The 16,069-nt window shown below is 37.4% G+C and overlaps 1 protein-coding gene and 1 pseudogene across 1 annotated transcript; both read left to right on the top strand.

The window, feature by feature from the left end:
- The first annotated feature begins 1,584 nt into the window (after positions 1–1,584).
- Positions 1,585–3,734, top strand: LOC102701016 (reticuline oxidase-like). The gene has a single exon (XM_006659788.3). It carries the CDS (start codon positions 1,599–1,601, stop codon positions 3,183–3,185), a length of 1,587 nt encoding a protein of 528 aa, XP_006659851.2. The 5' UTR covers positions 1,585–1,598; the 3' UTR covers positions 3,186–3,734.
- A 1,901-nt stretch (positions 3,735–5,635) lies between these two features.
- Positions 5,636–7,359, top strand: LOC102700733 (annotated as a pseudogene).
- Positions 7,360–16,069: the final 8,710 nt, after the last annotated feature.

The following is a 16,069-nucleotide window of genomic DNA, read 5'->3' as shown; positions in this document are numbered from 1 at the left end:
GGTTAGGAAACGGGGAGGCGAACGCAACCGTAAACGTGGTGGGTTAATCGACATTAAGATATATCCATGTGGATTTTCTTGTGGTTGAGCCTATATATTCCGGTTTCTTTAGATGAAGGAATAAAACTTATTGATAGTATGGATCAAACAATTTGCAAAATATAAACTGAATAAAAACATATTTTTCTTGCTTCCTTCATTCGATACGAATTTAAGCATAAAGCAAAATTGATGGATATGGTAACCACCCCACATTATGGGCCTTCTCACAGTCCAAAGCCCGATTACGAGCAATCCAGGCCCTTCAATTTTCATCCAAGTAACAGATCCGGCCCAGCCAGATGGGCCCTCAGGTAAGCCCCAGTACTTCATGGGCCGAACTATATGGGCCGGATTCCTTTCGGACCCAAATACGTGTGGGCCTCAGCGTGGGCCGTAATACCCCATTCGGGCCCAAGTCGGACAGGCCGTCCAGCCCGCTACCGGGGCTGCATGAATGGGATGATGCGGTTTGCTTCTTCCACGGCTCTCCCAGCGCTAATCTCGTGATCAACGATCTCTGCTCCTCCTCTGATTTATTTTAATAAAAAAGTGAGCATTTGCATTTGTATGGTAGCTATAAAATATTTTGTAGAGAAATTTCATTATACAATTCTACATCTGTGGCAGTGACAACCCCTTCTTTAGGACGTAAGTGAACCGACCCTTTAAATATAAACCCTTAAAAATATAGAAGAGGATATGCGCGAGTAATAGAACACATGCGGTTAAGTCTGATTTGAACAATTACCTCTTAAATTTACACCGATGAATCGAAAACTTGGCCTAAATTACAATGATTTTAACATATACTGTATAGTCTCTCCTTTACTTAAATGTTTGACGTCATTGACTTTTTTATATATGTTTGACTATTCGTCTTATTCAAAAAATTTACATAATTATTAATTATTTTATATCATTTCATTTATTGTTAAATATACTTTTATGTGTATATATATAGTTTTACATATTTGACAATTTTTTTAATAAGACGAATAGTCAAACGTTTATAAAAAAGTCAACGGTGTCAAACGTTTAGGGACAACGATAATAGTACCTATGAATTGTCAAGCTAATTGATTTTTTTTCCTTTTAGCAAATCTAGGTCCTGGCAAATATGTTGATAAAAAAGTCAACCGCGCCATCGTATTACTGGAGGTATAGTCAAATATGAAGCTTCTTCCAGGCAAAATGTCAAAATATGTTGCTCAGTTTGGTCAATTATCAAGACTTGTGTTTAAAACGATTTTTAAGAAGCTGAGGTTAAAAATCCTCTTACGTTCTACATGTACCATGTGAAAATTCCATTTCTGAAAAGAAATTGGCCAAAAATTAATAGCAGTTATCCAGTTCGTTTTGTCAACACTTTTTTTCCTGGTACTAGGTGCAAAAATTCAAGTTATTGACAAAATGCACCTAACTTTTGAAATTTGCATACTTTGCTTTTAAAAAAAAAAAGAAATTTACGTACTTCCAAGCACCTCGACATCTATATATACCTTCCCATATATCTAGCTTTCACATATCTCTGGCTTTCTCATTAGCTCCTCTTTGCCATGATGCATGCCATAGCTGCAACTGCAAATGCAACTCTAGTGCTCTTCTCTTGCTTACTGCTCACAACCTCTAGTGCTCAACCAGCATCCAACATCTCCTCCTGCCTACTCTCCAATGGAGTGAGGAACTTCTCCCTCCCCGAGTCTCCGAGCTACGCCACGCTTCTCAACTCCTCCATCCAGAACCTCCGTTTCGCGCTTCCTAATGTTAGCAAGCCAGCCGCGGTCGTCATCCCGAGCTCCAAGGTAGATCTACAGCGAGCCATTCTGTGCGCCCGCGATAGTTCATTGGCAATTCGTGTGCGCAGTGGCGGACATAGCTACGAGGGCTTGTCATACACCACGGAGAATCATGTTTCTTTTGTTGTGGTTGACCTTATGAACCTCAACCGAGTCCAAGTCGACATGGTCTCAAACACTGCTTGGGTTGAGTCAGGTGCCACTCTAGGCGAGTTATACCATGCTATAGGGCAATCGAACATGTCCTTGGCGTTTCCTGCCGGATCTTGCTCGACGGTCGGCATAGGAGGGATTGTATCTGGTGGAGGTTTTGGTCTAATATCACGCAAGTTTGCACTTGCTGCTGATAATGTGTTGGATGCAATTTTGATAGACTCGAATGGCAATGCCTTGGACCGTGGATCGATGGGCGGCGATGTGTTTTGGGCCATTCGAGGTGGTGGTGGAGGAAGCTGGGGGGTGGTGTACGCCTGGAAGCTCCGGCTTGTTCATGTTCCCCACAACATCACTGTGTTCAGCTTGGGTCGAACCGGGACGGTGAAACACATTGCTAAGTTGATGCATAAGTGGCAGTTTGTAGGGCCATATCTTCCCGACGAATTCTACCTCTCAATCTACATCCCAACAGGGACATCAAATGGTAATGTTTCCATGTCCTTCACTGGCCAAGTTCTAGGACCCAAACAATACGCCATGTCAGTGCTACATCACACCTTCCCAGAGTTAGGTCTTGCCGAGTCAGATCTATCTGAGATGAGTTGGATCGAATCAATAGCCAAGTTCGCTGGACTTAGCTCAGTCGATGATCTCTCTCATCGTTGGCTTGGAGCAAAACAGTATTCGAAGAGCAAGTCTGACTATGTCCGTTCACCAATCTCGATGCAAGGCACAATCAATATCATCAAATATCTATCGAACGGTCCACAAGGGTCCATCCAGCTTGACCCCTATGACGGGGCAATGGCTCGTATAGAGAGCTCCAAGATACCATTTCCACACCGGGCTGGGAACCTCTACAGCATTCAATACGGTGTGTCATGGCATGCATTAGATAATGGCCAAGCAGAGAAGTATATTGGATGGTTGAGATCATTCTATGCTTATATGGCGCCTTACGTGTCGAAAAATCCTCGAGCTGCGTATGTGAACTACTTGGACCTCGATCTGGGTACAAACAATTGGATGAATGCTACAAATGGAACTTCTAATGGCTCAGTGATTCATGCAAGATCATGGGGCAGAAGCTACTTCTTGAAGAATTTTGATCGGTTGGCTCGTGCCAAGGCTAAGATAGATCCTACAAATGTGTTCAACAATGCACAAAGCATTCCTCCTCTACAATATTAGAGGAAACATACAATGTATTATGGATTACTAATTAGTTATATTTGGGGATGAGAATATATAGCAAGTTGAATTCTATCCTCATATTTAACAAGTCCATAAATCAAAAAAATATTCTCTATCCACCTAGTAGTATTACTCTCTTCATTAGAGCGAGGCTAATAATATAGCCAACAAGCTGGCTATAAGACCTATTATAGTCAGCTCTTAGTCCACTCAAATACTAGTAGCTCTTCATCATTAATGCAGGACCCACATGTCACTCTCACAGAGTTTCTTGGTTCTTGTGTCCGAGCTAGCTACAAGCTTACAACCCGCTTACACTCTCTCATCCCCTCTCTGCTCCACATAAGCATTTAGCCAGCTTATAACCTGCTATTATACTTGCTCTTAATGAACTAACCAACCAATAAATGAACTCCACTTCACCATTTTGTGCTCACTAGTAATAAATGCTTGTTGGGATGCCAAGGATCCATTAGGAAAGAGTTGTAATTGTTATCTCCCATTCTAATGGAAGATTTTACTTTGTTATTTCCAATAGTGTCATATGATCTGAACTGTTTTGAGCTGATGATAGTTGTCTCACCCTTGTGCATGCTCTAATTTGCTGTTTGATAGACTATGATGATATTTAATGCATGACGCACGAAATTTGAGCATCAGATAAAATTCAACCTTTGATGCTAATACGGGCGTGGAACATATTTCAAGTTTTAGAAAGAGTGTATACTCAATTTCATCTTGTTGAAACCATTTTTATCTATCTCTTCGTAACTCTAGTACCATGTTACGCCCTCAGTTTTTTTTTCACATCGTTGACTTTTTAATTTACGTTTGACCCTTCGCCTGATTAAAAAAATTTATATAATTATTGACTATTTTGTTATGATTTGATTTATTACTAAGTAACTTTAAGTATGATTTATAATTTTACATATTTGGATAAAATTTTTGAATAAGACGAATGGTTAAACATAAATAAAAAAGTTAACGGCGTAAAAAAAAAGCCGGAGGGAGTATTAGATTTTGGTACATGACATCTCATCTAATAAGAACAAAACCCTATATATTGAGGCTAGCATGGGCCTATGTGTAAGCCACGGTTCCATTCCGGCCCAACTAGATGGGCCCGCACGTCAGTTGCAAACCCTTGGAAGTTGGAACTATGAGTCACGCACGCCGGCACGTGAAGCGCACCCGCGGCTTAAGAAGAGATATATTAATAGCGTTGCTAGATGGATGGGATGATGCCAGTTTGCTGCTTCCACGGCTCTTTCAGCTCTAATCTCGTGATCAACAACCTCTGCTCCAAGACGGCATCGATCTCCATGTCAAAAACCGAGTTTCCCAAAGCATAATTACATTGGCAATGCCATTAACTGGGTTGTGTCAACACCATCACATTATATCACTCGAGTTGGTTATCTTCTCTAGGTAAGTGTCAAATATATATTAAGCATAAGCCAGTGTCTTTTTTACTGGAGCTCTTAAGTACTTATAAATTTATTTGTGATCATTGACATGAATATCTGTTGTATCATTTGGAGAAAAATAAGTCATTTGCTCTCTACAGTGTTTTCTTACCAAAACTACACAAAATGTTGGTTCTAGCAGTTTTGTTGCAACTTTCTGTAAATTTTGGGGTTTCTTTCATTTTTCAGTCTTATATTTTAGGTGTTAAGAACATGAATAAAACATTTTTATTTGTAAATTAGTTTTTACTTATAAATATGTCGTTAATGGCTTGTGAATGAATGACATGAAAGTTTTAGACACAATTTCCATTGGCAAAGAACTTTGATTCTGTGAAAATTGTTCTGTTCTCTTCAGGTTCCAGTGCTAATTTCCATGCCACGATGGGATTACCATCTTCAGGGCTTGTGAGAAGGCCTCATATGCTTTCAGTTTATTATTCACATTTATACAGGATGGGTCCAAATCAACCAGAAATGTTCTGTCGTATTTGACAAATTCTCCTAGATTTGTAACAGCAAGCTCATCAGACAATGAAACAGATTTTACAGATACATTTTCTTTAGCACCCACTAGTATGATACATATGCACGCCACCCTCGTCTTTTCGCTTATGTTTATGCTTAATTACTTATAAGCCAAAATTTAAATTTTTTACTTTAAATTTAAATTTGATTTTGGGATTTTTTTATCATAGTTTATTTTTTAGTCTTGGCTTTTAAATCGCTAAAAAACATATATAAAAGTTTTATTCATAAATTGTTTTTTATTTACAAATATATCTTTTAGTTTTTTCCTATAAAAGCCAAAAAATCACCTTGATTTTATAACTTTTTTAAATCTTCCTTTATCCACACAAATGCTCGGGAAACTGTCACCACTCAGATCCACTGAGCATGAGAACAACTCTTCCAGGACCTCAAAGCTTAAGAGGACCATTCAATTCTGTCGTGCTGTAGTCAAAGTCTTCCCTGAAAGCCATTTGCAATCTGTATAAACACAGGTATATGTGTGTGCTCACTGCCACAACAAATCTCACACTATCTCATGAGTTCCATTTCACCTCTTCTGGTTTTCCTCCTCCTACCACTTCATCAGAGCATATGCACAAGCTTGTTCACTACTGCTCAAGCACAAGCAAGCAGCTTCTCCACCTGCCTTGCCTCCCATGGTGTCAGCAACTTCTCCCTCCCTGCATCAACAAGCTACACCACCCTCCTTGACTTCTCCATCAGGAACCTCCGGTTCACGCTCCCCAACGTCACCCGGCCGGCCGCCATCGTCCTCCCCAGCACAAAGGAGGACTCCAGCGAGCCATACTATGCGCACGAAATGGTTCGCTAGCGATCCGTGTGCGCAGTGGTGGTCACAGCTATGAGGGCTTATCATACACTACAGAGAACCATGTTCCCTTTGTTGTGATTGACCTCATGAACCTAAACCGTGTTCGGGTCAACTCAGTCTCGGCCACGGCATGGGCCGAGACCGGTGCGACCCTAGGTGAGCTCTACTACGCCGTGGGGCGGTCTAGCCAGTCGTCATCCCTGGCGTTCTCTGGCGGGTCATGCTCCACGATCGGCTTAGGTGGCGTCATATCTGGTGGTGGCTTCGGGCTATTGTCACGGAAGTTCGGACTTGCCGCTGATAATGTGTTGGATGCGGTGCTCATCGACCCAAATGGGAGAATCCTTGACCGGAGCTCAATGGGTGAAGACGTCTTTTGGGCTATCCGCGGTGGCGGTGGCGGTAGCTGGGGTGTGGTGTATGCTTGGAAGCTCCGGCTCGTGCCGGTTCCAAACAATGTCACAGTGTTCATCGTTGATCGTACTGGACCAGTCGAGTACATAGCCAGGATGGTTGACACATGGCAGTTTGTAGGGCCCAAGCTACCTGACGAGTTTTACCTCTCGGTGTATTTTCCTACTGGATCATCAGATGGTAATATCTCTATCTCATTCGAGGGCCAGGTTTTAGGAACAAAACAACATACATTGTCAGTGTTGAGCCAAAGGTTTCCCATGTTAGGTGTCACTGAATCTGACCTAAGTGAGATCAGTTGGGTTGAGTCAATAGCCAAATTCGCTAATGTCGATGTAGTCTCTGACCTACCGAATCGATGGCTCGGAGCAAAGTCATACTCCAAGAGTAAGTCTGATTATGTGAAGGCACCGATCCCAAGACATGACATGGTAGAGATCGTTCGTCACCTGTCATCTGGGCCACCAGGGTCAATCATACTTGACCCCTATGGTGGTACCATGGCTCGAATAGGGAGCGGTGAGACACCATTCCCCCATTGAGCCGGAATCCTCTATGGTATTCAATATGGTGTGTATTGGGACCAATCGAATCTGGCTCGGGCTGGTGAGTATATGAGATGGCTCCAATCACTCTATGCTAATATGACTCCTCATGTGTCGAAGGATCCTCGTGCTGTGTATGTGAACTACCTGGACTGGACCTAGGCACCAACAATTGGACACACCCCACAGGTGGATCATCCGTTGAAGCTATCGCTCACGCGAGATCGTCATGGGGTGCAGCATATTTTGGAAACAACTTTGATCGGTTGGTTAGGGCGAAGACAATGATTGATCCAAAAAATGTGTTCAATAACGCTCAGAGCATACCCCCTTTGTATTAAGTTCTAGTAGAATGTTCACCTCCATCATTTACTCATCATCTTATAAATCGCAACCAAAAGTTAAAAGTTAATTTTAGAGTTAATTTTGAGATTTTTTTCCTCATCGTTGCTTATTTTCCAGGTTTAAATTGCTAAGGATCATTGCTTACTTTAACCAGAAGATTATTTTTTGGGTCATTGGTAAACTATTATGATAGCAGGAGAAAACCTTTTTCAGGGCTTGTTTGGTTACTTGTGACCTTTTTTTCCTATCGAATGTTTGGATACTAATTAGAAGTATTAAATATAGACTATTAATAAAACCCACCTTATACTTTGGACTAATCTATTGAGCCTAATTAATCCATGATTAGCAAATGTGATGCTACATTAAACATTTGCTAATCGTGGTTTAATTAGGCTTAAAAAATTTGTCTAATGAAATAGCCTTTAGTTATGCAATTAGTTTGTTACTAGTCTATATTAAATACTCCTAATTAACGTTTAAATATTTGATGCGATAAAGAACTAAAAAAAATCGTTTAGTATTTCTGGCTGGCTGAACCTTTCTCGCTTCTACTGCTACGAGCACAACAGTATGGTGATAAACCTGATAGGAAGGTCAAGAGTGGAATCTTACGCACGAAGCATCGGATCTGACCAAATGGAATCTTCCTTGTTCTTGTTGCGTCTCTGATCAGAATTCAGATGGATGGCGACATAATTCATTTCACGAGATATCAGGGGATGATTGGATGAATTTTTATTTAAAAAAGTCAAACAACATATCTATAAAAAATAATTTATAAATAAATTTTTTATATACGTATTTTTAACTATCTAGAAACAACGCTGAAAAATAAACTTCAATGATAAAACCTCAAAATCAGCTTTAAATTTAAAGTTAAAATTTAAATTTTAGCTTATAAGTATAGACAGAAGTCGAAAAAATAGAGTTCATAACGCCCTTTTGGTTTGGACCCATTTGATATGCAATTTTTTTTCTTGTTTTGTTCATTTCTTCGTAAGTGGCTTTGAACGCTAAGATGTCTTGACATGGCCAAACGTGCATATGACTAATGGCTGTAGCTTTCAGGCCTTGGCTTGGATTGTCTCATCTGAAATTCAAGCATAACTGTACTATGCTAACCGCTCTTGGTTGAACAAAACAATAATTTCAAACACGACACTTAGATGGTATTTAGATTGAGAAAATTTTTGGAAAAAGTGTCACGTCAAATGTTTGACCGGATGTCGGAAGGGGTTTTCAGACACGAATGAAAAAACGAATTTCACGGCTAGCCTAGAAACCGCGAGACGAATCTTTTGAGCCTAATTAATCCATCATTAGCACATGTTAGTTATTGTAGCACTTATGATTAATCATGGACTAATTATGCTAAAAAAATCCGTCTCAAGATTTATTACATAACTGTGCAATTAGTTTTTAGTTTAATCTATATTTAATGCTTTATTTAGATATCTAAAAATCGATGTGATGTTTTTTAAAAAAATTTTAGAAACTAAACAAGACCTTAGTTTGTAAGCAAAGAGTTGGACCAATGTCTTATGTGAAGAGCACAAGAGAAGCAAATAATTGGGTCATCTCCTCGAAGGAAGACTTGGCCGGTTCTGCCCTCGCTCTTGTCCTTTGTAATTCTCTGGTTGCCTGTTTGTATTTGAACCAATAGTGGCGATAGTTTTTGTAATAGGTATTTTAGATTACTCTCTATACTGATGTTGATAGTAAAAAAGTAATCTAATATTGTTTATTTTTTCTAATGTAATGAATCATCGTCATCATCTTTTCACTTCTGTTTATACTTATAAGCCAAAATTTAAATTTTCAACCTTAAATTATGACTTAATTTTGATGTTTTGTCATCGAAGTTTATTTTTTAGCCTTGTTTTTCCCCTATACTACCCTATCAACTATTGATTGAAGGATATCTTTTTACTGGTAGTAGAACTTTAAATTAATGATCGAGATTCATCTACTACCGATAATACTGATTTTAGAATACTACTAGTAGAGAGCAATGTATCCAAGCTCTTTTCATAAAGAAAAAACATATGGTTTAATTGGTTTAATTTTTTTTAACTTAACTGAAAGAAGTTGCGTGGATGTTTTGCTTGTTTGTGTGCCTAATAGCAGAATCTAGGATGTACTCGCTCATTCCAAAAATAAAAGCTTACAAGTTTATGTAGCTTTTCTAGAAACGATATGCATATTGCCCTTATGGCTCGAAGGAGCAACACACTGTTAGATGTGCAGTATAGACTTTAAGACGCAATGTGTATATGACAGGTAAGATCAGATATTAATAATGTAGTATATGTTTTTTAGTTAACTATTGTATAAATTGACTATTAGGCCTTGTTTATTTTCCAAATTTTTTTTCTAAATACGTTACATCGAAATTTTGGACACCTAAATAAAGCATTAAATATAGATGAATCAAAAAACTAATTACACAGTTATGGAAGAAATCTTGAGACGAATCTTTTGAGCCTAATTAGTCCATGATTAGCCATAAGTGCTACAGTAACCAGCATGTACTAATGACGGATTAATTAGGCTCAAAAGATTCGTCTCGCGGTTTCTAGGCTAGCCGTGAAATTCGTTTTTTCATTCGTGTCCGAAAACCCCTTCCGATATCCGGTCAAACATTTGACGTGACATTTCTTCCAAAAATTTTCTCAATCTAAACACCACCTTAGACTGAATATATATGAATTGTAGCTAGTAGTTGGTTATACTATTAAACTTGCTCTTATTGATTTTAGAGATAATCTACTCAATGATACCGAGTTTGAGAGGATGTTATTGATTTTAGGATGAGGTGGGGACCCCACATTTTTATTTTCTCTTGTCACTTGCATGTAGGCCCGTGCTTATTTTTAATTTCTTGTGGTGGCTAGATTGCTACGTGGATGACATGTCAGTAAAAAAATCACTTCCAAAATAGCCAAGAGAGTCGTTTTTGCATGGTTTAATAGTTAAAAGGAGTCGTTAAACCCAGTTTGTGATTGAGGGATACGAATTAGACCCGCCCTATAGTCAAGGGAGTAAAATAGAACTTATTCCTTCATGCGTATTCATGCATGGCCCAAGGCCCAAGCCCATCAAACTGAAAGCACGGACCTCGCGACCAACGGGGTGGCGGCACGGCAGGCAATAATTCCACGTCCATCGGTGATACTGCACTACTACTCCGCTTTGTCTTTTTTAGAGAAGTTAGAAATTATCTTTAGTTAATTTAATAACCAATTTATGTAATAGTTACTTACTACACTATTAATATCTGGTTTTACCTGTCATACGTAGATTACGTCTTGAAATTCGTGCTGCAACTGACTACAAATCTGTATCTCATTGCTCCTCTCATATCTTCTTAAAATATGTTTACAGTTAGCTTATAGCATGCTACTGTAGAAGTACAAAACATATAAGATTATACTCTCTCCGGTCAAACATATTTATTGTTTAGATAAAATTTAGTTAATTTTTAAAATTTCAACAACCAATTATTTTCTAAATGTTTGGTTTAAATGCAAAAAAGTTATATACATAGGCCGCGTTTGGCTAGGAGGCTAAGTTATCTAACCCGTTTTTCACGTGCACGCTTCTCAAACTACTAAACGATATTTTTTAAAAAAAATTCTATAGAAAATTTGTTTTAAAAATCATATTAATATATTTTATATTTTTTAATAATTAATTAATCATGTGCTAATCTATTACTCCCTCCGTACCTAAATGTTTAACGCTGTTGACTTTTTAATACACGTTTGACCATTCGTCTTATTAAAAAAGTTACATATTACTAGTTATTTTTATATCATTTTATTTATTGTTAAGTATACTTTTATATATATATATAACTTTACATATTTTTTAAAAAATTGAATAAAACGAATAGTCAAACGTATATAAAAAAGTCAACGGCGTCAAACATTTAGGGACGAAGGTAGTATTATGCTTTCCATGCCAAATAACTAACCCTCCACACACCCACTCCCGAACGCAGGCATGGTTTTTTTTTGAAAGATGATATCGTACTATGTAAACTTATTTATTTTTATAAATTTATTATAAAAAGTTGGTGGTTAGAATTTTAAAGGATTGGCTAAATCTTATGGCACGCATAGAATTTTTTTACCAGAGAGAGTATAATGTTTATGATAACTATTTAGTGGTATAAACAGCGATAGACAGTGAACATGTATATTTTTTAAAAAAAAACTTACGGTCACTCAGATATATAATGTTCTTTTTTAAAATACGATAATTTAGAAAGTGTACACGTAGGGAAAAAAAAAAGGAATGCAGCTCAATAACTCGTGTACCACCCGTACGTGCAGCATGAATGAATGCCGAGACACGAAAACGACACTGGCCGTGACACTCTCCTGCTCCACGCCACGCCACGCCACGGACAGTGTGGGGGACACAAACACAATTTATTAATGGCGCCACTGCTCATTCATTCATCGGCCCGACTCCCTCCGTCCTACTAGTATAAGTACTACACTGGTCCTGTGATTTTGAAATTAATGTATTTTTGAAATTTAAATTTGTTTCGCAGATGTGTATTTGTAGAGTATTGGTTATCCTACAAAAAAGGGAATAAAAACAACTCATTTATTAGATTTGTTTATAGAAATTGTTTTTTTAGGCGAGGAGAGAGACGGTACGCCACATATAGAGAGATCAGTCGATGTTAAGAGATTTTTGTTTTCTTTATCGAAAAAAAGAGATTTTTTGTTTTTTTAAGGAAAGAATGTATTGCAATAAGTATAGGGATCGGCTACAAGTACCCACTCGTCGACCCGTGCCCATCCCTAAATAAGCAAGAAGGGAGAAAGGAGTGCAGAGCTTGTCGAAGAAGTTTGTCTGCTTTCACCCGTCTCTTTCTCCTTTCATATCCTCTTCCTCCCTTCCTTCCTTTGCTTGCTGCTTTTTTTTTTTTGATTGATCCATGGCTTTTTGTGAATTGTGATCGCCTTGCTTTGCCATCACGTGAGCCAGGGAGGACCAAACTAAAGAGAGACATTGCCATGCTTGGGACACGGAAGCACAGAGCCAAAGCAAACACAGCGATCGGTGACACTAGGGATTGCTGGCAATGTTTGGTTGCCCAGCCGTATTTACCGATTGCTTTTTATTATTTTTAACAAACTAGATCACACATATCATTATTTAGAGAAATGTTACAACAAATCCTCTAGGATTCTTCAAGGGTTATTATCATCGCATGACTGAGAATTTGACAAGCTATTTGGATCGACTAGGGATTTTTAAAATCTTAAAAGTAGAGCATTGTTGGCTTGCATGTTTCTGCCCCCACTAACTGGCACGCACGTATAGCTCCGAGAAGTAATTGCGTATCTACTGGTAGCACCTAAACTAGTCTCAATGCATAGTTTTATAGTATAGTTACCAAAACGATAAACTAGATAACCGAGCCAAATGAGTTTTATGTGGAAAAAATTCCTCTCTCATCTTATAAAACTCTCTTATTTAATGACCATGTTAAGTCAGCAATTTTGCTAATTTGGCACTTTATTTAATATGCATGATATCCCATAAAACATGCATTGAGACTGGTCTAATCGGCTAAATGCTAAAGTAGAGAAGGTATGGGAGGAGAGACAGAAGAATCGAGATGTAAGATTAGAGCAGGTACAATAGCAGGCTATAAGCTAGCTATAAATATATTTTAAAGAGATAAAAGATGAGAGTGAAGGGCAGCAGTCTATTTATAGTCAGATGTAGCACAGACTCTAAGACATAATGTGTGTATGATAGGTGCGACATGCTAGTATATATTTTGTATGTAACTATTGTATTACTGTATGAATTGACTATTAGATTGTCTATGGATGAATTGGAACTATTACTTGGCTATACTATTGAACTGACTCTTATATACAGCTCAGACACAAGAACCAAAAAACTCTGCTAGGAGACAAGTGAGTCATATATTAATAATGAAGAGTTACCTACTGCTCCCTCCATTCCAAAATATAAGGCATAATTATCTTATTTACAAAGACCAAGAAACAACATTTAATCGTATATTTACTTAATTAGTACAAACCAGCCAATGCATGCCATTTATTTTGCTTTAGTTTATTATTTTACCAATGTATGTAGCAATATAATTAGTTGCATGTCTTATATATATTTTGGAACATAGGAGTAAAGTGGTTGCACTTTATATTTTGGCACATAGGAGTAAAATATTTGTCTTATATTTTACAACAGATAAAGTATATAAGTGGACTAAAAGAAAACTACTATTACGGACGGACTGGCTTTATTATTAGCCATTGCTCTAGCAGTAAAATGCTAGTACATACTAATACTGCTGCTCTACGAGCAAGTATAAGCTAGCTAAATGCTAAGGCCACCTCTAATGGGTATCTATATTTCTTTTATAAATGTGCAATTAGTTTTTATTTTTACTAATATTTAATACTCTATTTAAATGTTAAGAGATTTAATATGATATTTTTGAGAAAAACTTTTTAAGAACTAGAGATAGCCAGTACGGCGGAAAGGGTTCTCCACTGGAGGACCAGTAGTTAAGAGTAAAAGTCTAGAATCCAACGGCTACGCGACTACGCGAGGGAGTGAGAGAGCGCCGCTGGATGGGAAACGGACGGCCGACAGCCCGACACGTACGTACGTGCGCGGAGCTCGAGGACGCTTGGGTTGCTGCGCCTGGGCCAAATCATCTCCGCCTTTTTGCTTCCTGTCCATTCGTCGGTTAACAGCGATCATGACACAACACGCCACCCGTAATTTTTTATATTCTTTATTGTCAAGAGATTGGTACTACTTCCGTTTGAAATAGGTTCGTTTTTTAATTTCTGTGTCTAAAGTTTGATCATTTATCTTACTTTAAAAAAATTATAAAAAACTTAAAAAAAATTTAGTCACGCATGAAATAGTATTAATGTTTTTTTCATATAGTAACCATAAAAATATTAATAAAAAAATTTCTAGATTAATAGGAATATGATATGTTACAACCTACACCGTCTAGATTAACAGAAATATGATATGTTACATCGGGTATTAGATGCATTTATTTTAGAGTGGTAGGAGTAATTGTACGGTTGGAATATGAAATCTAAGGCAAGTTTAGTTCGTAAAAACTTTTCATAAAAATATCACATCAAATATTTAGATATATCTAAATAAATATTAAAACTAATTACGCAGTTATGCGGGAAATCGTGAGACCAATCTTTTAAGCCTAATTATGATGTGATTAGTCATAAGTGCTACAGTAACCAACGTGTACTAATAACGGATTAATTAGACTAAAAAGATTTGTCTCGCGGTTTTCAGGCGGAATCTGAAATTTATTTGTAATTAGATTACGTTTAATACTTCAAATAGGTGTCTAAAAACTTGATTTGATATTTTTGCAAAACTTTTTGCAAACTAAATGAGGCCTAAGACACCGTGCATAAGAGATAACTATATGTTATTGATGTGGTATATGATTGTGTTATTATAGTATAAGTTAGCTCTATCTTAGGCTCAATGATATAAAAATATTTTAGAACTAGCAGCTAGTTCTTCCCATGGATCTTGCTCCAACCGGTTGGCCTTGTAGTTAGTTTCCAAAATTTTTTTTCGAAAACATCACATCGAATTATTGAACACCTAAATAAAGTATTAAATATAGATAAACTAAAAAACTAATTACACAGTTATGAAATGAAATCTTGAGATGAATCTTTTGAGCCTAATTAGTCCATGATTAGCCATAAGTGCTACAGTAACCAATATGTGTTAATGATGAATTAATTAGGCTCAAAAGATTCGTCTCACAGTTTCTAGGCTAGCCATAAATTCGCTTTTTCATTCGTGTCCGAAAACCCCTTCTAACATCCAGTTAAACATTTGACGTAACACTTCTAAAAAAATTTTCTGATCTAAACACCACCAGGTGTCGTCGCCGGCGCTTTGCCGTCTCTTTGCCAACCCTGGTTGCCGCTATCAATTCGGCTTGTGCCATCTCTAGTACTCCAACAACTCCATTGAGTATTTGGAGCAAATCACACGGAATATAAACCTACTATAACAAATGTACCGTTTAAAAACTTGGAAAACATACCGCAGAAGTATAGAATCAGCCACTAAAAGCAAACTTGGAAAACACACTGTATACTGTAGTAGTTATTTATTTTAGGACGGGAGAAGTGCTCTAGTAATCTCAGCCTTTGATTGCTTAAGGGTAGTTTTGGCCATGCAAATATTAATAGCAAGGAAACCTGCCACTTGATTAGGATCCTATAATCACGTTGCATTCATTTGCATACAATTTTTTTCTAAAACCATATCAAACTGTTACATCACTATTCAAATGTTTTTTAGGGATTTATATCCCTATTATACATATTTGCTAAAAAAATCAAAAATCAAAATTTCACATACTTTTGAATATAAACTTTGAACTTAAAATATTCATAGCAGGTCGAAACAAGAATATTTGGTTCACGAAATATGGAGTAGTCACTTGATTAAATTTAAGAATAAGCTTGAGATTAGCCAAAACGAAAATAATCAATAATGTCATGTGGTGTTTAAAATTTAAAATTTCTGTAAAATTTATGTGTTCCGAGGAGGTAGGGTCTAAACGCAGCTTTGTGGAATTTATGGTGGTTGCTGCGCATCGAATATCACATGATATCCTGGGCTAATGTCATGGCCCTTTTTTGGATCTAATTATTAATCGGGTCAAATCAAAGGAAAAGGAAAAAAAGA

Source organism: Oryza brachyantha, chromosome 8, assembly GCF_000231095.2.
Source record: "Oryza brachyantha chromosome 8, ObraRS2, whole genome shotgun sequence".
NCBI lineage: Eukaryota > Viridiplantae > Streptophyta > Magnoliopsida > Poales > Poaceae > Oryza > Oryza brachyantha.
The sequence above is the reverse complement of the archived record's forward strand: the minus strand, read 5'-3'. Positions and strand labels throughout refer to the sequence as shown.